At 38.1% G+C, this 24226-nt stretch overlaps 1 protein-coding gene across 2 annotated transcripts; it reads right to left on the bottom strand.

The window, feature by feature from the left end:
- Positions 1-36: 36 nt before the first annotated feature.
- On the bottom strand, positions 37-4887 carry LOC112790910 (multiple C2 domain and transmembrane region protein 7). Of its 2 annotated transcripts, none has more exons than XM_025833534.3 (3): positions 4681-4887; positions 3693-3774; positions 37-3247 (listed from the first exon to the last, which is right to left on the bottom strand). In XM_025833534.3, the coding sequence occupies exon 3, from the start codon at positions 3202-3204 to the stop codon at positions 163-165; it is 3042 nt and encodes a 1013-aa protein (XP_025689319.1). In that variant the 5' UTR covers positions 3205-3247; positions 3693-3774; positions 4681-4887; the 3' UTR covers positions 37-162. The 2 variants fall into 2 exon arrangements, with proteins under 2 accessions (XP_025689319.1, XP_025689317.1); XM_025833532.3 differs by having other exon boundaries at positions 4522-4781.
- Positions 4888-24226: the final 19339 nt, after the last annotated feature.

Consider the following 24226-nt stretch of genomic DNA (forward strand, 5'->3'; position numbering starts at 1 on the left):
TAAAAGATGGAACCTGGCTTCTTTACAAGCCAAATCAAAAGAAAAGGAAGAAGGAGATATTAATACGGGATTGAAGATAAAAACATGTCTAGACAAACTTGAATGAAGAAAACAGGACCAAAAGAAAAGAAATAAGTTACAACTTAGAACATGCATTATTCTTTACAACATACTATCTGTTCTTGCGGGCAACCGTCGGAAGAAGTTGATAGGCGCCGACGGAAGCCTATGCCGGAACCTGGGATGCCTCATAACATAGAAGCCAGCCAAAGCAGCCACCACCTGAAACGGAGTAACATACAAAACCACCGCAGCAAGAAAACAAAACACAACGAATATAACCGTCGCACGTGGGTCCCTCCAATTCAACAGCGCCTGAATCCTCTCACCCTGGCTGGCCAAATCACCAACAACCGTCTGAATCCTCCCACCCACACTCCTCAACCTATCATACCTCATTCTCACAAGATCAGGGTTCCGGCTCGTAGGAAACGTATCGAACTCTTCATCCAACTCATCCGGTTGCACCGTGTGCGCCTGCGAAATGATCGTGTTCATGTGTGGCGGGTACCTTGGCCTATACCTATAGTTCCACACACCGATCAAGAACATATACAGAAAAACCGTTGGTAAAATCAGTTCCGGGAAGCACACCAGCATCAAGAAGAGGACATGAACTAACACAGTGGTTATAACGTTCTTCCACATGCAGATATCAGAGAACCATTTTCCAACGGCGAATAAACCTGAGAATACCGTCATGAGCCTGAAGAAATTCGCCTTGCTTCTCCTCATGCTCCATAGGTGAGAGTCCACGTCAGACATATACTCAACCACCTCCTTCCGGAGCGGTGGCTCTGCTCGACCCAGCCGAGCCGCGACTATGGTTACGGCTTGGTGTCGGAGCATGTCGAGCTGCATGAGGGAGAAGGGTCTAACGTAGTGCATTTTTGGGAGGAGAGGTTTGGAGTATAGATACATCATGTTCGTGAAAGAGGTGCATGAGAATCTTATGGCCAAGTGCAATTCACCCATTTTCTTAACCCCTGTAGGGTGAAGAACTAGAAGCGGATATGAATGTGTGTAGATTCTACCTGTTTCTAAAGTCGAAATTCGGATTCTGACTTTTCCAATTTTCAAGTCTTTTGAAGAACCTTTTTCCCCAATTTGGCTATTGTCAAATACACCTACAGTTAGAACTGTTGCCGGATCGAAAACCTCCCATGTGTATTGCTCGTTGTATTTAGGGCACAAATTATCAACAATTGTTCTTGTTCTGACCCATTTGTGTCCATACTTTGCAACGCAGTAAGTGTCAGAAGTGCCTCTTCCATCTCTTGTTTTCATAGGGTGGAGTCCAACAGCATTCAACACTCCAAGTTCAAGAACACCGATCGGTGGCCGCCATAATTGCTTTGCAGTTGGACGGAGATCGCTGCTGTAATGTGTTGATTCATCAAGAACATGGTAGCCTCCATCGAGGCACACACGGAGGTGAATCCTGCTAGAGAATTTCTCTTTCTTTATCTGATCAATGTCAACAGCAATTGGTTTTTCCAAGTTGAACCATCTTGAATGAATGATTCTGTCATCTGCACGCCTCTCTATAGAGTTCAGTGGAATGATCACCCTGCCAATGATCTCATCTTTTCCTGGCTCCATTCGATCTTCCACCGTGAGGACTAGATGATCATCGAAAGGCTCGGCCGCAACAAACACAAGATCCTCATTCCAGAGTGAACTCAGAGTCCTCGCTGGAACTCTCTTTGTTTTCAATACTTGGTGTCCTATTTGTGCCTTGACGCACACGTCAGGGAATCTGTTTTTCTCCGTAGGAACTAGATCTTGCGCCTCAACAATGTTGACGCGCACGTACCATAGCCTTGGCGCATGGTAAACCTTTGACCGCAGCACTGCGGTCGAAGAAGGTGTGGTGTCAACAGAGCTAGCAGCTGCATCTGAATGCCATGCATCACAGAAAGCCTCATCTGCTTGTGTTCCAATCCACACAGCAAGCATCAACTCCCCTTTCACCTTATCCCCTTTCTTGTCCTCTAATCTGTACCATTGCGGCGCCAGAGGGCTATCCGGTGGAACTCTCAATGGAACTTCATTGATATCAAACCTCAAAATCCCTACAAAGTCATCTTTCATCACAAGATTCTTGTCTTTGATCACAACTTCCATTACAGATGCCTGCATCCTCTCCTTTGAGAATGCAAATACCTGATTCCATTCTGGATTCTGACTCTTGTCATAGTGTTTTGTAATTCCTCTGTAGTTTCCAATTCTGACCTCAACAAATGGATCAAGGCTACCAGTGACATCCATGGAAGGAAGCTCGCGGGCCTTGACTACCCTTACATAGAGAAAATACATCCTTTCCACAAGATCATAAGTGCTTGATGTCTTGTCCTTGTGAATAACACGGCCTCCAACAACTCTTCCCCCACCAAGATATGGACTTGTTTCTTTGAGGGCGTAATCAACTGGTTGAACCGACGAAGCGCGCATTAGGACTAGTTTTGGTGGTTGTGCTTCAGATTTTATTGCATCAGCTTCATGCTTTGGTACATAATGTTTATCTGCATAGGCAGAGGAATGATGTTGATGTTCGTTTTGGTGCTGATGTTGGTGTTGGTTATGGTTTGGATTAGGTAGATGATGAAATGTGTGCACCTTTTCTCTAGATGATACATTGTTCATCACCACAGAATCTGCATGTCCATGAACTTGTGCTGCATGATTATTTGTTGTTACAGACTCAGCCGGAGCAGCAACTGGAATTGAGGATTTTATGGCTTGATCGTTGGTGATGTAGACTTTGAGGCCAAGTTCTCCTCTAACACGAGAAAAAATGCCGCGCTTTTCCAGTGGATAGTGCAGTACAACAGCATCGGAGTAAGGGACAAAAGAAGTGCCAGTGAGGCTAACCTTGCCAAGAAATGAAGTGGAGTTTGTGGCTCTGACTTGGTTGTAGACATAGGCATCAAGGGTCAGGTGGTGAAGAATGGAAGGTTCGGATATGTTGAAGTAGAAGCTCTCATTCCAAACAGGATTCAGATCTTTCTCTTTGATGGTTGTACGGAATTTCTGGCCATCAAAACATAGTTCCACATAGGCACTGGATGAACCTTCTCCATCTTTAGAGAGTAGATTGTGGGCACTAACCACATCTATCCCTAACTTGAGGTTGTTCATCATAATCAAAGGTTTCTGGTTTGAAGGAGATTTGAGGTAGTGACAACTGCAAGATAGAAATAAATAATCATTTTATGACATCTACAAGTTTCTATTTGTCAAATCTTCTACTTGATAATACGCATATAACTTTATCTAAGGTGTATGTTTTTAAGAATATGTCAATGAATTTTCAAATGAAATAGGAAAATAGCCATTTGTCATTCATTTGATATCCTGGAGCATACTCTGTCCAAAGTCTTACACCACTTTGTTCTCAATACTAAAATGCTATCCTCTATATTAAGTAGCTTGTACTAGTACACATTAACACATGAACAAACAGAATAGTATGAAGTATATTGTATTTTGGGGGGAGGGCTAGGCACTAGCAGTAGTGTTTATAGTATAGTGCACTTAAAAAAGAAAAAGAAAAAGAATCAGTCGGTGACATCAGTTCCAGTTGAAACAGAAAATGAAGTAATAAAATTTGACACTCTTAAATCACTCACCTTTAAGAGCAGAACTGCAGATGCTATAGAATAGTGACACTGTTAAAATCTTTGTTCATCGTCCCTTAAAGTTTTTCTATATCTGCATAATGGTATATTGATTTGAAGTTGTAAACTATAAACATTAAAAAAAGCAGAATGGTTGAGTGCTAATAAATCAAACAAAACTATGGATTTCTTTATAGGAAATAGCAGAAATGGGTTCTCAAGGTAAATATTTTTTTCGATTTGAAGCAGAGGCATGTGCAAAAACTCCCTTGAAGGAAGATCTAGTTACACTTACACGCATTTAAAGAATGAGCATGTGACAGTGACACTTTTTTCAGCTAAAAGTTAGCGATCCATTAAACACGGTATACACGAGCTTCGTGCAGGTGAATGGAATCATTTTAAAATTGTGATTAAAAAGTAAAACAATACCGTCAAGCACAACACAACAAATAAAAGTACACGTTCATGGTGCTACTTGCAACGCAATGTTTCCATGTAAAAGGGACAAGTAAAATATATACAACTCATGGTATATACTATATGGTATACAAAGGAGGGATAAAAAAAAAAGGAAAATCAAATCAATGAGGAAGAAAACCTATATATTCCCTTGAGTTTCTCACAAACACATGTAGCTCCTATCAAGGCTATATATCCAAACATAACAAAAACAAAAAGCGTGAAGCAATGATATTGTACTTTATTATTTCTTGTTTTAGTCTCAGGTGGTTACAGAACAATATAAATGTATGGGGAAAAAAAAAGAGAGATAAGATTTCACTTCACAATTGGAGTTTGAAATGATGATGATTCTTGAAGCAAAAGAGCATCCGAATACCTCATTTTCAGAAGTGCCAAGACTATGCAAATGCAAGCAAGAATACTTTGAAAGAGAACAAGGTGGAAGCAACAAAGACACGTGAATGAATATCCCTATGGTAAGTGCAAAAGGAAAACATAGGCTCAATTGTTATATATAGAGGCCGTGAAGTCTTACCTCAACAAGGTGTTTAGGTTTGGAAGATAGGCGTTTTTACCATTGAGGATCAGGGGTTGTATTATACTAACTAAATTGCTGTACAGCATTCATTTGAGATTACATGGAAAGCCCCTTATGAGCCTAATGTTAATATGATCAAGTCACTAAAGACTCAAGTAAGTCAAGTCAACTTGTTGGAGCATGAAATACAGCCAGAGTATGGGTAAAGAGTGGTGTACTGCAACCAAGGAATTAAATGCTTGCATTATCTTACTGCTAAACTTGTCAGCTAGAAATTTAATGTATATATTATTTTATTGTTCTTCCCCTCAGGTCCATTATTTTTATGTCAAAGGAGAGTGATAATTAAGTTTTTAAAGATTTTGATTTCACATTAATTAAGTTTTTAAGAAAAAAGTATTAATTTATGTTTTTATAATAAAAAATGATGGATACATTATATTTTTGATTAATTTATTATGTAAAATTTAATAGTGATGTTTATATATATTGTTAACTATTGTGACGTGTTTATTTATAAAAAATTATTACTTAGATAATAAATTTAAAGCGAAATTTTACCTGATTTAATAAGATTTATAATAAATAAAGAATAATTGATAAATGTTATATAAAAATTCAAAAAATAATAAATATTTTAACATCTTAAACTAAATTATTTTTATGTTCATATAACAATAATAAAAAATGTAGATAAAATATATATCTATCTTTTATTATTATAAAAGACCTAATTAATATTTTTTTAAAAAAATTAATTAATCCAACATCGAAATGCTCAAAAATTTAAGTTATTTTACTTTCTATTTAATAATCATTAGATAATGGTATTATATTACTAGTATATTATCAGAACATGTCTCAAAAATCCATCTATTTAATAATAATAATAATAATAATAATAATAATAATAATAATAATAATAATAATAATAATAATAATAATAATAATAATATAAGATTAGTTAAATGATCGTTTTTTTTGTAACACTAAGCAGTTGCAACAAAATAATTGCATGATTAAGTAGGAATCAATAGCAGCAAAATTAAATTATGAATTATATTTATACACTGAATTATTATTATTATTATTATTATTATTATTATTATTATTATTATTATTATTATTATTATTATTATTATTATTATTATTTTGCATTGGGCAACTTAATTAAACAAACCCACAATACGCTAAATCCTTTATATCTCCCAACTTTTTCAAAAAGAGAAAGTATGATATAGCTCTATATTCTTATACAGACTGCAACTGAATAGAAAATACAGAATGAGTAAAAATGAATGATTAAGCATATTGATCTCATCACTTCTTTTTTTAAATAAAATATAATTCTATTATTAAATAAATAAACACTTTTTTTTACTATTAGTATATGGGTAAAGTATATTTTTTTTATTTTAATGTTTGTGATTTTTTTAAAATATTTTTATATTTAATTTTATTCAATTTTATTCTTAACATTTTTTATTCCTTTAATTTTATCCTTAACATTTTTAATTTGTGTCAATTTATTGTTATGAATTTTTAATTTTGTCTATAATATTTTACATAGAATTAACATATAGGAACAATTTTGACACCAATCAAAAACATTAGTAAAAAATTAAATACAACTAAACATTAAAAATATTTTTGAATAAAAAAACACAAATATTAAGGACAAAAGTTGAGTTAAAACCTATTTTAGCCCCTAAAATTTATAGTCAGACTCAATTTCGACCCTCAAATTTTAATTTATCTAATTGACTCCCTCAAATATTGAATCGTGACTCACGTTTGTCCCTGAAGTTATTTCTGTTAACAGAGAGCTGATTTAGCACGTTAACTTGTTAATATGTGTATTCACGCAGGACCCAAATTATCATGGTGGAAGTGTATCGTTTATATGATGTGACAAAAATTATTGATACTCAATTTAACCCCTCTAAAAATGTTAAAATCCTAAGTTACAGCTCTATTTGTCCAAAACACTCGAAATTTTCTTGGAAGTTATGATAAGTTCAGAGAGCGCTGTGAGATCACGTTCCTGTAGTGCTTCTATGAGAAATCCCAATCTTGGTAGATTGAGAAGGATTTTTTATTAGGCCATGGAATGCGTCTAGTGATTCGGTGATTTGGGACAGATGTCAATCCTAACATATCTTTTTATGGGTGTCCAAATTATAATATAAGTGGACCCCTTTTTCAATGTGTTGTTACTATTACTTTTGTTGATAGGTATTCTAAAACTTTTTATTCTTCTTCATTGTTGAGAGATTGACAAAGTTCTGAGAAGATGTAATAGTTTTTGTATCTGGGTAGATAGTGAGGAAGAACAGAAAATAGTGGGGAGAGCACAACCTGCAAATAATGATGTTAATTGAAAGATGAGTTTAGCATCGAAAATTAACACTGTAAAAGTTAAAATTAGGTGTTTAAAACTATGATTTGGTATTTTAAGTTTGTGAATGCTATAGTGCAAAAGAAAAATTCCTTCTACATCTGTAAGAAACATGTGTCATATTGCTGTAAAAGAATGTTTGAGAGAAATCACATCCAACTATGAAGACTTGGGATAGTCGCTGCAACATTGCAGGAGTTCTGCAAGTGGGTAGGTGGAAAACACTAAAAGAGTAGGTGTTTGTTACGTAGAATTAAGCATGATTTAGTTAAATCTGATAACATGTGGTTAATTTACTCGGTCAGACCCTACTTAGCATGATATTTGAGTTATTTTTGGGCCTTATAAATTATTTGTATCATATAGTATATCTGAAATATTTCTTTAGACCATAAAGAACAGTTTTAGATGGGTTTAACGATTATAGTGTGGGTTTTTGATGCGCAAAATTGAACTCACACAATTTTACCGGGAAGTGCACCGAGTCGCCCTAGTAATACCATGATGTTGTCTGGTGCTCCTCTCTCCAAGATAAACCCTCCTTGAAGGGGCCCAACAATCTCTTTGAGATGGGGACGAAGTCTATTGACAAGGACCTTCGTTATAACTTTGTAAACTATATTACAGAGACTAATAGGTCAAAAATCCTTCATAAAAATTGGGTTTTCTGATGCGTGAGCATCTTTCTTATCTTTTCCAAGTGAATTTGCATTTAATTTGTTAAGTTTAATCAGGAATTAATTGTCTTTTAGCCACTATAGATGCTACCTCGAGTCTTGTGCAATTCTGTTTATTTTAGGTAGCATTCGGCTCGATTTGATGGAGTTTTTTGCAGCACAAGAATTAAAGGAGATGACAACGAGGAGCGACGCGTGCGTGTGCCTGACGCGTACGCATGAAAAGCGAAGTTGCACAGCGACGCGTGCGCGTACTTGACGCGTACGCGTGACTGACGCATACGCGTGACATGCGCCACGTGCAGAAAACGCAGAAAATGCTGGGGGTGCTTTCTGAGCTATTTTTGACCCAGTTTTCAGCCCAGAAAACACATATTAGAGGCTGCAGAATGGAGGACTCAGGGGAACACTTCTTGTTACTTACCAACTTAAGCGTAGACCCTACAAAGCAAGTGGTCTCCATCCATCAATTGAAAACATGCTGATTATTTAGTTAATTCTTATTTAAAACTTTATTTTTTATCTTTAAATTATGAAAAGATATTATTTTAGTTTTTGAAAAACTAGATTTTAAATTTATTATGATTAGATATAAAAGAAAAAAGAAACTTCCTTCTTAGAGGGACCATTAGTTAACTTTTCATTCCACCTCAACCCAATCTACAATCCTAGTTTTCTCTCTGAACCATGAGCAACTAAACCTCTACTATTAAGGCTAGGAGCTCTGTCTGTTGTATAGATTGATACTATTATTTTTTTTATGTTAATTCATGTTTTTATTTATATTTCAAGAATTGTTTTTGTTCTTTATTTTATGAATTTGGGTGGAACGGAAGTACGACCCATGTTCTAATTGAGTTCTTGTATAACTTGGAAAAGCTCTTTACTTGAGCAACTGCTTGAAAGCATATTTTCCTAAATTTCTAATTATCTGGACTTAATGGGATACGTGACATATAATCCTCATATATTTGGGTAATTAGGATTTTTGTGGCATATAAATTGGAATTTGATCTTCACCCTCTAATTGGAATTAATTGACCAAGGAATTGGCAGTTAATAAATCTTAGAGGAGACTAGAAAGGTCTAAGGAATTAGGGTCTAGTCATATATAGTTTGCCATGAATTAAATCTCACATGATTAAAATAGTTAGTAAGAAAAGTCAATCTAAAAAATAGATATCTCTGAAACTTTAACTGTTTTCTCCCATATTTTATTCCCAACTTATTCACCTGCCTGTCTTCAAACTCTGAATTTACTGTTTAATGCTTTTGAACACTCAAACACTATTTTCTGTTTGCCTAACTAAGTAGTTTAACCAACCATTGTTGCTTGATCCATCAATCTTCGTGGGATCGACCCTCACTCACCTAAGGTATTACTTGGTACGACCCGATGCCCTTGTCGGTTAGTTTGTGGTTATCAATTCCGCACCAAGTTTTTGTTGCCGTTGCTTGGGATTGATAGTGATTAACAACTATTAGTTGTTTGATTGCTTAGATTAGGCATTTTAGTTTTAATTTTTTTTAAATTTTGCTTTAAATTTTCGAAAAAAATATTTTTTTATTAGCACTAATATTTTTCTTAATTTCTGAAATTAAGTTTGGTGTTTCCTAGTTCAGGTTACCTCACTGGAAATTCTCTGCACTCTGACATAAAGAGTTCCATGTTTTCTTGTCTTCTGTTAGTTTATGTGCAGGAACAGAGACAAAGAATATCTCTTAGACTTTGATCCTGTACCTGAAAGGACTTTCATGCGGCGTTTGCAACAAGCAATACTTTACAAGGCTTCAGAATCTATTATGGATCCTAACGATGCTACTAATGCCAATGTGGCAAATCCGAATGGGAATGAGCAACAAAGGAGAGTGCTTGGCTCTTACTCCGCTCCTACTGCAGATCTGTATGAAAAAAACATTGTGGTCTCTCCTATAGCTGCGAACAACTTTGAGTTGAAGCCACAATTGGTCACCCTGGTGCAACAAAACTGCCAGTATCATGGTCTTCTCCACAAAGACCCAAATCAACTTATTTCCAATTTTCTGCAGATTTGTGATACTGTGAAGACAAATGGAGTGAACCTAGAGGTGTACAAACTCATGCTCTTCCCATTTGCTTTGAGGAATGGAGCAAAGCTATGACTAGATTCCCAACCCAAGGAGAGTTTGGATACTTGGAACAAGGTTGTTACTGAGTTTCTCATCAAATTTTTCCCACAAAGAAGCTGAGTAAGCTTAGGGTGGAGGTTCAGACCTTCAGGCAGAAAGATGGTGAAACTCTGTATGAAGCTTGGGAGAGATACAAGCTACTAACTAGGCAATGCCCTCCGTACATGTTCTCCAAATGGACCCAACTAGATATCTTTTATGAAGGCTTGGGTGAAATGTCCAAGATGTGCTTAGATAATTCTGTTGGTGGTTCACTGCACAAGAAGAAGACACCGGAGCAACCAATATTTATACTCATCTAACAGAAATTCAGTGAACTCTAAGGCTCCTCAGAAGAAGGGTGTTATGGAAGTAGAAACTCTTAATGCTATTCTTGCTCAGAACAAGCTTATGTCTCAGCAAATAAGTCTACTCTCTCAACAGATGGGTGGCATGCAAGTCTCAGCTATCAACACCCAAAATCCACCTCAAGAGTTCCCTTATGACATGACAGGTAATTTTGTGCAAAATGATAATTATGATTATGCTCAATCCTCTTCTGAACAGGTCAATTACATGGGGAGTGGTCCTAGAAATCCCAATAATGATCCGTACTCTAAGACATACAATCAGGGATGGAGAAATCACCCAAATTTTGGGTGGAGAGAGCAACCTCAGAGGCCACAAAATTTTAATCATAATTCTCAAGGTGGTTTTCAACAGAATAATTTTAATAACCACCAGTTTCAGTCATCTCAGCAAGCAACTTCTCAGCCCCAGCAGAATAATGATTTGGAAGCAATATTGACAAGTTTTAGACAGAAAACCAGAGCATCAATCAAGAACTTGGAGATACAGATGGGTCAATTAGCCACAAAAGTTAATGAAATTGATCAGAAGACCACTAATAGCCTTCCTGGTAACACAGTTCCAAATTCAAGAGAGGAATGCAAGGCTATCACCTTGATAAGTGGACAAGTGGCAAGAATGGAAGCACAAGTTAATGAGGAGCCAGTTGAAAAAGATTGCAAGGTTATTCAACTAAGAAGTGGTAAAGTAGCTGGCTCTGAGACTAAGGCCATTGAAGAGTTTGGTGTTGTGATGCATGAGCATCTTTCTTATCTTTTCCTAGTAAATTTGCATTTAACTTGTTAAGTTTAATTAGGAATTAATTGTCTTTTAGCCACTATGGATGCTACCTTGAGTCTTGTGCAATGCTGTTTATTTTAGGTAGCATTCAGCTCGATTTGATGGAGTTTCTACAGCACAAGAATTAATGGAGATGACAGCGAGGAGCGACGCGTGCGCGTGCCTGACACGTACGCGTGAAAAGCAAAGTTTCACAGCGACACATGCACGTACTTGACGCGTACGCGTGACACGCGAAGAAGACTATCGACGCGTACGCGTGACATACGCCTGACGTTAGAATTTTTGCTAGTAAAGAATTTTATAAAAATAGTCGCGTTGTAAGTATAGCTTCTAAACCAACAGAAAATCCTTTCGTACAAACATTTGGTTGTCACAAGTAACAAACCCAATAAAATTTATAAACCGAAGTATTCAAACCTCGGGTCGTCTTCTCAAGAAATTGCAGGGAGGTGTGTTTTATTATTGATTATGAAAAACAATGTTTTGGGTTTTGAAAACGGTTTTGAGCAAGAGAAATGGGTTGCAGAAATTAATAAATTAATAACAAAGAAATCTCTTGGCAAGGTATGAAAACTGGAAGTCCTATCCTAGTTATCCTTATCAATAGTGATGAGAATTATACTTTCACTCCCACTAAGTCAACCTCTAACTATGAAGGTCAGTTAAGTGGACAAATTAATTTAACACCTAAAGTCCTGGTCAACTCCTTAAGGAAAGACTAGAGTTATAGGAATCTAAATTAATCAGCAAAGATAATAATTATCAATCACGATGAGTTTGACAACTCAAGAGTTACCAATTAATCAACCAAGGCCAATAGTAAATAGTCTAAATTATAAATAAGGAAAAGCAATAATGAGTCTGAAATACCTCAAGTGTATTAATTAAGAAAATCATAACATGAATGGTCCATAAGCCAATTTGGCAACATAAATAATTATCAAATAAGAGAAGTCAAAATAAAGGAATATTGAACCTGATATGAAGATGAGATAATCCTACGGTTAAAAGAAATTCTAAGTCCTAAATTCTAATCCTAAGAGAGAGGAGAGAACCTCTCTCTCTAAAAGCTACATCTAACTATGTATGAATGTATGTTGTACGCTGTATCCAGTATATCCAGTCTATCTATGAATGGATGGATCCCTCCATTTATAATCCTTTAATCTGTGTTTTCTGGGCTTGGATCTGGGCCAAAAAGGGCCCAGAAGTTGCTGGGGCAGACTTCTGCAAATTCTGTAGATCGCGCACGTCACGCATCTGCGTGGGTCACGTGGCCGCGTCATTTGGAGTTTTGTTCTTCCACGCGGTCGCGTCAGTCATGCGTCCGCGTCAGTTGTGTTTCGCACGTCATGCATTCGCATCGTCCACGCGGATGCGTCGATGCTAGTTTCTCCAAAACTCCGATTTGTGCTTTCCTTCCCTTTTTGTATGTTTTCTTTCCATCCTTTAAGTCATTCCTGCCCTATAAAACCTGAAAGTACTCAACATACAAATCACGGCATCGAATGGTAATAAAGGATAATTAAATTTGATTATTTTAAAGCATAGGAAACATGTTTTCTCACATGTCATATCATAAGGAAGGAATTGCAAAACCATGCAAATTCATGTGAATAAGTAGGTGAAGAGTTGATAAAATCATTCAATTTAAGCACAAGATTTATCATAAAATAGTGGTTTATCAACCTCCCCACACTTACACAATAGCATGTCCTCATGCTAAATCTAAGAGAAAAGAATAAAGGTAAAATGGTGGGATCATATGCAATGCAATCTACTCTAAATGCAACTACCTAAATGAGTCATGCAAATCTTGTTATTATTCACCTATATATAAAGTATACATGTAGTCAAATTAATTCATATCTTCAAGGAATCATATATGTACAACTAGGGACAAATCATATTAAAGCACAATTACAATTGAGTTGAGTTAAGATAGTTCACAATTTGCAAGACAATCAATAATTAAACATGGACATATGAGAATGAGCTATTGAATTCTCACCGGATTTTTGTGTTTACTCTCTAGTCACTCAGTGTTTATTTGGGTTAATTGCTCTATTCTTCTTTCTATCCTTACTTTTTATAACTTTGTTCTTTATCTGACCAATCAACAAATATGGAATATAGACATACAAAAATCATGAGGTCATTTCAAGGTTGTAATGGGGCCAGGGTAAAGGTAAGGGTATATGTATAAGGTTAAGTGAGCTAATAAGTGAATCCTTGATTAGTCTAAGATCTCACCTAACATATAATTTCATAATTCTTCACCTAGCTTCCCAAATCTTTCCACTTTTGTGTTACATGCTTATGCATTTTATTTTGACTTTTGTCCCATGTGCATTGATAATTGTGTATTAGTATTCGGGATATTTTTTTATTTTGTATCCCCTTATTTAAATAAAATATTTTTTTTAAATGCACATGGTAACTTAATTGTTTTGATTTCACATGAGCATGCTTCGCAAATTTTTAAATAACTTATTCAATTTAATTCCCTACTTTTTCTATCATTCCATGTTCCTATAAAATTTTCCACACTTAAATTATACACAATATCTATCTTAAGCTAACCAAGGATTCAACTTGGGATTTTTATTTTGTTTTTCGGCTTAAGGCTAGTAATGTGGTTATAAAATGAAGGGGGACTTAAAAAACTCAAGGGGGGCTAACAAGGATGGCATAAAAGGTAGGTTTATTTGGGACAAGTGGGTATAAATACAAACAATGGCCTCAATCATCTATTGGTATGTATCTATATTCTATAATTGGACATATAGATTAAAACAAAGTAAAGAACACCAGAATAAAAAAGAAGGGCAAAACACACAGAAATGAAATTTATGGTTTGAATGCAACCATACAATTAAGCTCAAAACTCACAGGCTGTGTGTTCTCAAGCTCATAAATAATATATCAGTTATGTATGTCATGCAAGTAGAAATTAAGAGTTTCCATTCAACTCGATGTAAATCTTTAAGGTGCCCCTTAAAATCTTAGTGTTTCTCCTTGAAGAAATGTTGTTAACTAACTAACATGTAATGCTATATATACAAGGTGTGTGGATTATTTTACTATACTATGGTTCCTAGCTTACTCTTTTTATTTTTCAATCAAATCAACTATCATATGCTAAAAAGGGTAAACTATGCTAATTAATCCACTTAATATATAACTAGTAAACTAAGGTGCAGATTAAGCTAAAATATCCAAGATATATACAGCCCAAAGTACAGAATGCGAAAGTGCAACAAAAGCAAAAGAGAAAACTGTGTAAAAATACAGAAGATGGACAAAATAAGATAAGAGTCTATAGTGGTTCACCAAAAGAAATATATGCCAGAGATGGTGACCTCCACACACTTAAATAATAGCATCGTCCTCGATGCTCACTCAAACTGGATGTGAGGAAGTGTCATCTCTGGAAGGATGGGCTGCCAGTGTCTCGGTAGTAGGCTGAGGTTCTGTAGTCTCTGTGAGTGTAGGAGGAGCGATCTGCTGAAGTGGAGGCTCTGTCTGTAGAGGAATGTCTAGATTAGCGGCCTGTAGCTGGTAGTGCTCCTCATGATATGGTGCAGTGTGCTCGGGTCCTCCCTGCTCAGCCTGGGGAGGTGCTTCCTCCTCATGATCGCTCACCTCTTCCTCAGATGTGTCGGAGGGCGTGTCGGGCTTGGAGGGTACGTCGCCACCAGATCGGATCATCAGCTTGAGGTGCTCATAGCGCCGCTTGTGGTGACGCTCAGACCTCTCATAACATCGCCTGTTGTGACGTTCAGACCTCTCAAAGTGCTGCTGGTGACGGTGCTTGATGAGCGGATAATTTATACGCTTTTTGGCATTGTTTTTAGTATGTTTTTAGTATGATCTAGTTAGTTTTTAGTATATTTTTATTAGTTTTTAGTTAAAATTCACTTTCCTGGACTTTACTATGAGTTTGTGTGTTTTTCTGTGATTTCAGGTATTTTCTGGCTGAAATTGAGGGTTCTGAGCAAAAATCTGATTCTGAGACTGAAAAGGACTGCAGATGCTGTTGGATTCTGACCTCCCTGCACTCGAAGTGGATTTTCTGGAGCTACAGAAGCCCAATTGGCGCGCTCTCAACGGCGTTGGAAAGTAGACATCCTGAGCTTTCCAGCAATATATGATAGTCCATACTTTGCCTAAGATTTGATGGCCCAAACCGGCGTGGCAATTCGGCCTCAATATTTCCAGCGTTTAACGCTGGAACTGGCATGAAACTTGGAGTTAAACGCCCAAACTGGCATGAAAGCTGGCGTTTAACTCCAGAAAAGGTCTCTACACGAAAATGCTTCATTGCTCAACCCAAGCACACACCAAGTGAGCCCGGAAGTGGATTTTTAAGTCATTTACTCATCTCTGTACACCCTAGGCTACTAGTTTACTATTAATAGGACATTTGACATTGTATCTGTACCTCATGACACTTTACACGTTTTCTTTGTGTATCTTCCACGGCATGAGTCTCTAAACCCCATGGTTGGGGGTGAGGAGCTCTGCTGTGTCTTGATGGATTAATGCAATTACTACTGTTTCTCATTCAATCATGCGTGCTTCCATTCTAAGATAATACTTGTTCTTAACCCGGATGAATGTGATGATCCGTGACAATCATCATCATTCTCAACTATGAACGCGTGCCTGACAACCACCTCCGTTCTACCTTAGATTAAGTAGTTATCTCTTGGATTCTTTAATCGGAATCTTCGTGGTATAAGCTAGAACTGATGGCGGCATTCAAGAGAATCCGGAAGGTCTAAACCTTGTCTGTGGTATTCTGAGTAGGATTCAATGATTGAATGACTGTGACGAGCTTCAAACTCCTGAAGGCGGGGCGTTAGTGACCGACGCAAAAGAATCACTGGATTCTATTCCGGCCTGATCGAGAACCGACAGATGATTAGCTATGCTGTGACAGAGCATAGGAACATTTTCACTGAGAGGATGGGAGGTAGCCATTGACAACGGTGAAACCCTACATACAGCTTGCCATGGAAGGAGCCTTGCGTGTTTGATGAAGAAGACAGTAGGAAAGCAGAGATTCAGAAGATGGATCACCTCCAAAACCTCAACCTATTCTCCATTACTGCAAAACAAGTAATCATTTCATGTTCTTTTGTTCTTTCTTTCACAATCAATCCTGATAATTTCTGATATCCTGACTAAGATTTACAAGATAACCATAGCTTGCTTCAAGCCGACAATCTCCGTGGGATCGACCCTTGCTCACGCAAGGTATTACTTGGACGACCCAGTGCACTTGCTGGTTAGTTGTGCGGAGTTGCAAAAGTGTGATTGCAATTTCGTGCACCAAGTTTTTGGCGCCGTTGCCGGGGATTGTTCGAGTTTGGACAACTGACGGCTTATCTTGTTGCTTAGATTAGGACTATTTTGTTTTTGTTGGTTTAGAGTCTTTTAGTTGAGTCTAGTTTCATATTTTAAGTTTGGTGTCAATTGCATGCTTTTGTTTTTCTTTTAATTTTCGAATTTGCATTTTTTTAGTCTCCTTTTGATCTTTAAAAATTCTAAGTTTGGTGTCCTCTTTGTGTTTTTCCTTAAAAATTTTCGAAAATTAGTGTTTGATTTTCTAAAAATTTTAAGTTTGGTGTCATTTTGTTGTTTTTCTCTTTCCTCTTTTCAAAAATCAAATCTTTTTCATAAAAATTTTTCAATCATATCTTTTTAATTGCTCTTTTCAAAATCTTTTTAATTAACTAATTGATTCAGTTCTCAATTTGCTTTGATCTTATTTTCATTTTGATTTTCGAATTTTTATCTTAATTTCCTTTTATTTTATTTTATTTTTTTCGTTTAATTCAAAAAAAAATAAAAAAAATAAAAATAAATATATCTATTTGCAATCTATTATGGATCTAAGTGGAATTGATCAGTCCAAAAGGACTCTGGGGTCATATGCTAACCCCATTACAGCTGCATATGGGAGTAGCATATGTACACCTCCCATCAAAGCAAGCAGCTTTGAGCTAAATCCTCAACTCATTATCATAGTGCAGCAAAATTGCCAGTATTCCGGTCTTCCACAGGAAGAACCTACTGAGTTTCTGGCACAGTTTTTACAAATTGCTGACACAGTACATGATAAAGAGGTGGATCAGGATGTCTACAGATTACTACTATTTCCATTTGCTGTAAAAGATCAAGCTAAAAGGTGGTTGAATAACCAACCTACAGCAAGCATAAAGACATGGAAACAGTTATTAGACAAATTCCTGAATCACTTTTACCCTCCAAAAAGGATGACACAGCTAAGGCTAGACATCCAAGGCTTTAAACAAGAGGATAATGAATCCCTTTATAATGCCTGGGAGAGGTATAGAGGTATGCTAAGAAAATGCCCCTCTGAAATGTTTTCAGAGTGGGTACAGTTAGACATCTTCTACTATGGGCTTACAGAAAAAGCTCAGATGTCTTTAGACCACTCAGCTGGTAGATCTATACACATGAGAAAGACAATTGAAGAAGCTCAAGAGCTTATAGACACTGTTGCTAGAAACCAATATTTGTACTCTAGCAATGAGTTCTCTCCAAAAGAAGAAGTCATGGCAGTAGTCACTGACCCTAATCCTCAAGAACAGATAATTGAGCTTAATCAACAATTGCTCCTGATGACAGAACAGTTAGCAGACTTTAAGGAGATGCTCCATGAAACTAAAGTTGCTAACAAGAGCATAGAACTGCAGTTGAATCAAGCAAAACAGCAAATATCCAAACAGATAACAGAGGAATGTCAAGCAGTTCAACTGAGGAGTGGGAAGACACTGAATAACACTGCTCAAAAGAGCAAAAAGCCAAACAAGGAACAATTGACAGAGGATAACCAAGCCACTGTTCAAAATCCCTCTAAGGACAGTAAGAGCCCAAAGAGGAATGTTATTGGCGTTCAAACGCCAGAAAGGGAAGGGAAGCTGGCGTTAAACGCCCATTCCTTGCCCAGTTCTGGCATTCAAATGCCAGAAAAGGGGGAAAAGTTGGCGTTAAACGCCCATTTTCCACCCAATCCTGGCGTTCATACGCCAAGGGATGATCAGACACCTGAGAGTGCTGACAGTAATCCCTCTAACAAGGCTTCTTCAACCACTTCTGTAAGGAATAAACCTACAGCATCTAAGGTTGAAGAATATAAAGCCAAGATGCCTTATCCTCAGAAACTCCGCCAAGCGGAGCAGGATAAGCAATTTGCCCGCTTTGCAGACTATCTAAGGACTCTTGAAATAAAGATTCCGTTTGCAGAGGCACTTGAACAAATACCTTCTTATGCTAAGTTCATGAAAGAAATCTTAAGTCATAAGAAGGATTTGAGAGAAACTGAAAAAGTGTTTCTCACTGAAGAATGCAGTGCAGTCATATTAAAGAGCTTACCAGAAAAGCTTCAAGATCCAGGAAGCTTTATGATACCATGCACATTAGAGGGTACTTGCACCAAGACAGCCCTATGTGATCTTGGAGCAAGCATCAATCTAATACCTGCATCCACTATCAGAAAGCTTGGGTTGACTGGAGAAGTCAAACCAACCCGGATATGCCTCCAACTTGCTGATGGCTCCATTAAATATCCATCAGGCATAATAGAGGATATGATTGTCAAGGTTGGGCCATTCGCCTTTCCAACTGACTTTGTGGTGCTGGAAATGGAGGAGCACAAGAGTGCAACTCTCATTCTAGGAAGACCTTTCCTAGCAACTGGACGAACTCTCATTGATGTACAAAAAGGGGAAGTAACCTTGAGAGTCAATGAGGATGAGTTCAAGTTAAATGCTGTAAAAGCCATGCAGCATCCAGACACACCAAATGACTGCATGGGCGCTGACATTATTGACTCTCTGGTAGAAGAGATCAATATGGCTGAAAGCCTAGAATCAGAGCTTGAAGACATCTTCAAGGATGCTCAACCTGATCAAGAAGAACCAGAGGAAACAAAGGAATTTTCGAAAATTCCTCAGGAGGAGGATAAACCTCCCAAGCCTGAACTCAAACCATTACCACCATCCCTGAAGTATGTATTTCTGGGAGAGGGTGACACTTTTCCAGTGATTATAAGCTCTGCTTTAAATCCACAGGAAGAGGAAGCACTGATTCAAGTGCTAAGGACACACAAGACAGCTCTTGGGTGGTCCATAAGTGACCTTAAAGGCATTAGCCCAGCTAGATGCATGCACAAAATCCTGTTGGAGGATAATGCCAAACCAGTCGTCCAACCACAGAGGAGGCTAAATCCAGCCATGAAGGAGGTGGAGCAGAAAGAGGTCACTAAATTACTAGAGGCTGGGATTATTTATCCTATTTCTGATAGCCCCTGGGTGAGCCCTGTCCAAGTTGTTCCCAAAAAGGGAGGCATGACAGTGGTTCATAATGAAAAAAATGAACTGGTTCCTACAAGGACAGTCACAGGGTGGCGCATGTGTATTGACTACAGAAGGCTCAATACAGCCACCAGAAAGGATCATTTTCCTTTACCATTCATAGACCAAATGCTAGAAAGACTAGCTGGTCATGATTATTACTGCTTTTTGGATGGCTATTCAGGTTATAACCAAATTGCAGTAGATCCTCAGGACCAAGAGAAAACAGCATTTACTTGCCCTTCTGGCGTGTTTGCCTACAGAAGGATGCCTTTTGGTCTGTGTAATGCTCCTGCAACCTTTCAGAGATGCATGTTGTCCATCTTCTCTGATATGGTGGAGAAATTCCTGGAAGTCTTCATGGATGACTTCTCAGTGTATGGAGACTCATTCAGCTCCTGTCTTAACCACCTAGCACTTGTCCTGAAAAGGTGCCAAGAGACTAATCTGGTTTTAAACTGGGAGAAATGTCACTTTATGGTGACTGAAGGAATTGTCCTTGGGCACAAAATTTCAAGCAGGGGAATAGAGGTGGATAAGGCAAAAGTAGAGGTAATTGAAAAATTACCACCACCTGCCAATGTTAAGGCAATCAGAAGCTTTCTGGGGCATGCAGGATTCTACAGAAGGTTTATAAAGGATTTTTCAAAAATTGCAAAACCTTTGAGTAACCTGCTAGCTGCTAACACACCATTTGTGTTTGACACACAGTGTCTGCAGGCGTTTGAGACCCTGAAAGCTAAGCTGGTCACAGCACCAGTTATCTCTGCACCAGATTGGGCATTGCCATTTGAATTAATGTGTGATGCCAGTGACCATGCCATTGGTGCAGTGTTGGGACAGAGGCATAACAAGCTTCTGCACGTCATTTATTATGCCAGCCGTGTTCTAAATGACGCACAGAAGAATTACACAACCACAGAAAAAGAGTTACTTGCAGTGGTCTATGCCATTGACAAGTTTAGATCCTATCTAGTGGGATCCAAAGTAGTTGTGTACACTGATCATGCTGCTCTTAAATACTTACTCACAAAGCAGGATTCAAAACCCAGGCTTATCAGATGGGTGTTGCTTCTGCAAGAGTTTGATATAGAAATAAGAGACAGAAAAGGGACAGAGAATGAAGTAGCTGATCATCTGTCCCGGATAGAACCAGTAGTTGGGGCGTCCCTCCCTTCTACTGAGATCTCTGAGACTTTCCCAGATGAGCAACTCTTTGCCATTCAGGAAGCGCCATGGTTTGCAGATATTGCAAATTATAAAGCTGTGAGGTTCATACCTAAGGAGTACAGCAGCGTGCAAAGAAATAAATTAATTTCAGATGCCAAGTACTACCTCTGGGATGAACCATATCTCTTTAAGAGATGTGCTGACGGAGTGATCCGCAGATGTGTACCCAGAGAAGAAGCACAAAGGATCCTATGGCATTGCCATGGATCACAATATGGAGGACATTTTGGAAGTGAGCGAACAGCCACTAAAGTCCTCCAATGTGGCTTCTACTGGCCTACTCTCTATAAAGATTCCCGAGAGTTTGTGCGTAACTGTGACAGTTGCCAAAGAGCTGGTAACTTGCCTCACGGATATGCCATGCCTCAACAAGGGATATTAGAGATAGAGTTGTTTGATGTATGGGGCATTGACTTCATGGGGCCATTCCCACCATCATACTCAAACACTTATATTCTGGTGGCAGTGGACTATGTATCTAAGTGGGTAGAAGCAATTGCTACACCCACTAATGATACCAAGACCGTGCTAAAATTCCTCCAGAAACACATCTTCAGCAGGTTTGGTGTTCCCAGAGTACTAATCAGTGACGGGGGCACCCATTTCTGCAATAGACAGCTATACTCTGCTATGGTTAGATATGGAATTAGCCACAAAGTGGCAACTCCGTATCATCCACAGACAAATGGGCAGGCTGAGGTCTCTAACAGAGAGCTAAAAAGAATCCTGGAACGGACTGTGATAGCCCGAAGAAAGGATTGGGCAAAGAGCTTGGATGATGCTCTGTGGGCATACAGAACAGCATTCAAGACTCCTATAGGAACCTCTCCATACCAACTGGTGTATGGGAAGGCCTGTCATCTGCCCGTGGAACTGGAACATAAAGCCTACTGGGCAACCAGATTCCTAAACATGGATGCTCAGTTAGCTGGTGAAAAAAGATTGCTCCAGCTAAATGAGCTAGAGGAGTTCAGACTCAATGCCTTTGAAAATGCAAAAATTTATAAGGAAAAGGCAAAGAAATGGCATGACAAGAAATTGTCAACCAGAGTCTTTGAGCCAGGACAAAAAGTTCTGCTCTTCAACTCTAGGCTCAGACTGTTTCTAGGAAAACTCAAATCCCGGTGGAAGGGTCCGTATGTGATTACAGGAGTGTCACCATATGGATATGTTGAGCTTCAGGATATTGATTCTGACAAAAAGTTCATTGTTAATGGACAGAGAATCAAGCATTATCTTGAAGGCAATTTTGAGCAGGAATGCTCAAAACTGAGACTTGAGTGATTCTCAGTAAAAGTCCAGCTAAAGACAGTAAAGAAGCGCTTGCTGGGAGGCAACCCAGTCATTAGGAGGTTATATGTTTTGTTTTTATAAAGGCAAATATCAAAAATGAAGGAATTCACAGAGTTACAGAAGGATTCAGCTCAAAAAGCAGAGAAAAAGAGCTTACTGGCGAAAAAACGCCAGTAAGGGGCAATTTGGGCGTTAAACGCCAGAATGGGTATCATTCTGGGCGTTTAACGCCAGGAATGGTGCCATTTTGGGCGTTAAACGCCAGAATGGGCACCATTCTGGGCGTTTAACGCCAGGTGTGCAGCATCCTGGGCGTTCAGAAAAACGCCCAGTGATAAAGGAATTCTGGCGTTTAACGCCAGCCAGGGCACCTGGCTGGGCGTTAAACGCCCAAAAGGGGCATCAAATGGGCGTTAAACGCCAGAATGGGTGCCATTCTGGGCGTTTAACGCCAGAAAGGTGGGGGGACCACAATTTTGTTTTCAAATCAAATTTTTTCAAACTTTCCTTTTCTTACCCATATTTTTCTACAAAAATACATTTCAATCTCTCATCATTCACTTTCAAATTTTCAAAAATCTAAAATCACCCTTCAAATCTCTCGATTCATTCCCAAATTTTGTTCAAAAAAAAATTCACCCTTTTTTTTCAATTTCTTTCCATATCTTCCCAAATCTCCTTTCAAATTTCTCTTTTTTTCGAAGTCTCCCCTCCCAACCTTATAAATACACGTTTGGCTCCCTCTTTCCACCACACCATTCGAATTTCCTCTTCCTCTCTCTCTCTCTTCTTTCCTTTCTTTTGCTTGAGGACAAGCAAACCTCTAAGTTTGGTGTGCTTTTCTGTGATCACTAAGCCAAGATTCATCAAGATCATGGCTCCTAAGGGAAAACAAACCAATTTAAGAGGAAAGAAAGAGAATAATCCAAAGAATCTTTGGAATCAAGAGAAGTTCTTAACCAAAGAACATGAAGACCATTATCACAAAATAATGGGTCTGAGGTCAGTGATCCCGGAGGTTAAATTTGATCTGAAAGAAGATGAATATCCAGGGATCCAAGAGCAAATTCGAAACAGAGGATGGGAAGTTCTAACCAATCCTGAAATAAAGGTTGGAAGGAACATGGTTCAGGAATTCTACTCAAATCTGTGGCTAACAGATAAGCAGAGAATGACTGGAATTGCTTACCATACCTACAGAACCATGGTCAGAGGGAAAGTTATGTACTTCCATCTGGACAAAATAAGAGAAATCTTCAAACTAACTCAACTGCAAGATGATCCTGAATCCTTTAATAGGAGGATGGTGAGAGCAGATAAAGGGTTGGATCAAGTTCTAGAGGACATATGCCTCCCTGGAACTAAGTGGATAACCAATTCAAAGGGTGTCCCAAACCAACTCAAGAGGGGAGACCTCAAACCAATTACAAGAGGTTGGCTAGACTTTATTGGGCGTTCCATATTGCCCACTAGCAACCGTTCTGAGGTCACTATCAAGAGAGCAGTGATGATTCATTGCATTATGCTTGGAAAAGAAGTGGAAGTTCATCATGTGATTGCTTGTGAGATCTACACAATTGCAAATAAGAATTCCACTGAAGCCAAATTGGCTTACCCAAACTTGATTTTCTTGCTCTGTAAAGAGGCTGGGGTGAAGATGGGAGTAGATGAGTTCATACCCATTGAACACCCAATCACCAAGAAGTCAATGGAAGGACAAATGCAAGACAACTCTATCAAGAGGAGGGCGCAGGAATTCCTCCCTGAATTCCCAAGAATTGACTACTGGACCAGCCTAGAAGCATCTATCACCAAGTTGCAAGAGACTATGGAGCAACTGAAGGAAGAACATCAGAATCAGAACTGCATGCTCTGCAAATTGCTGAAAGAACAAGAGAAGCAGGGGCGTGAACTCCAAGAGTTGAAACGCCAAAAGCTCTCCTCTCAAGTTGAGGGAGCATCCACTTCTCAAAATCAAGGTTGTTGAGTCCTAACTCTGTGAAAACCTCTATCTTTAGGAGCCTATGTTTTTGCGTTTTTTTTTCTTTTGTTTTGTTTTCTTTTTTTTATTTTTTAGTCTCATCTTATATCTATTTTTGAGTCTTGTTTTTAATTCATAGTTAATAAAATTTAAAATTCATGCCTTAAAGCTATGAATGTCCTATGAATCCATCACCTCTCTTAAATGAAAAATGCTTTAATCACAAAAGAACAAGAAGTACAGGATTTCGAAATTTATCCTTGAAACTAGTTGAATT

The sequence above is a fragment of the Arachis hypogaea genome, chromosome 3, assembly GCF_003086295.3.
Source record: "Arachis hypogaea cultivar Tifrunner chromosome 3, arahy.Tifrunner.gnm2.J5K5, whole genome shotgun sequence".
NCBI lineage: Eukaryota > Viridiplantae > Streptophyta > Magnoliopsida > Fabales > Fabaceae > Arachis > Arachis hypogaea.

Bases quoted from the DNA above. Each gene is read 5' to 3' on its own strand.
- LOC112790910 (XM_025833534.3), bottom strand. From the start codon at position 3,204: ATGATGAACAACCTCAAGTTAGGGATAGATGTGGTTAGTGCCCACAAT.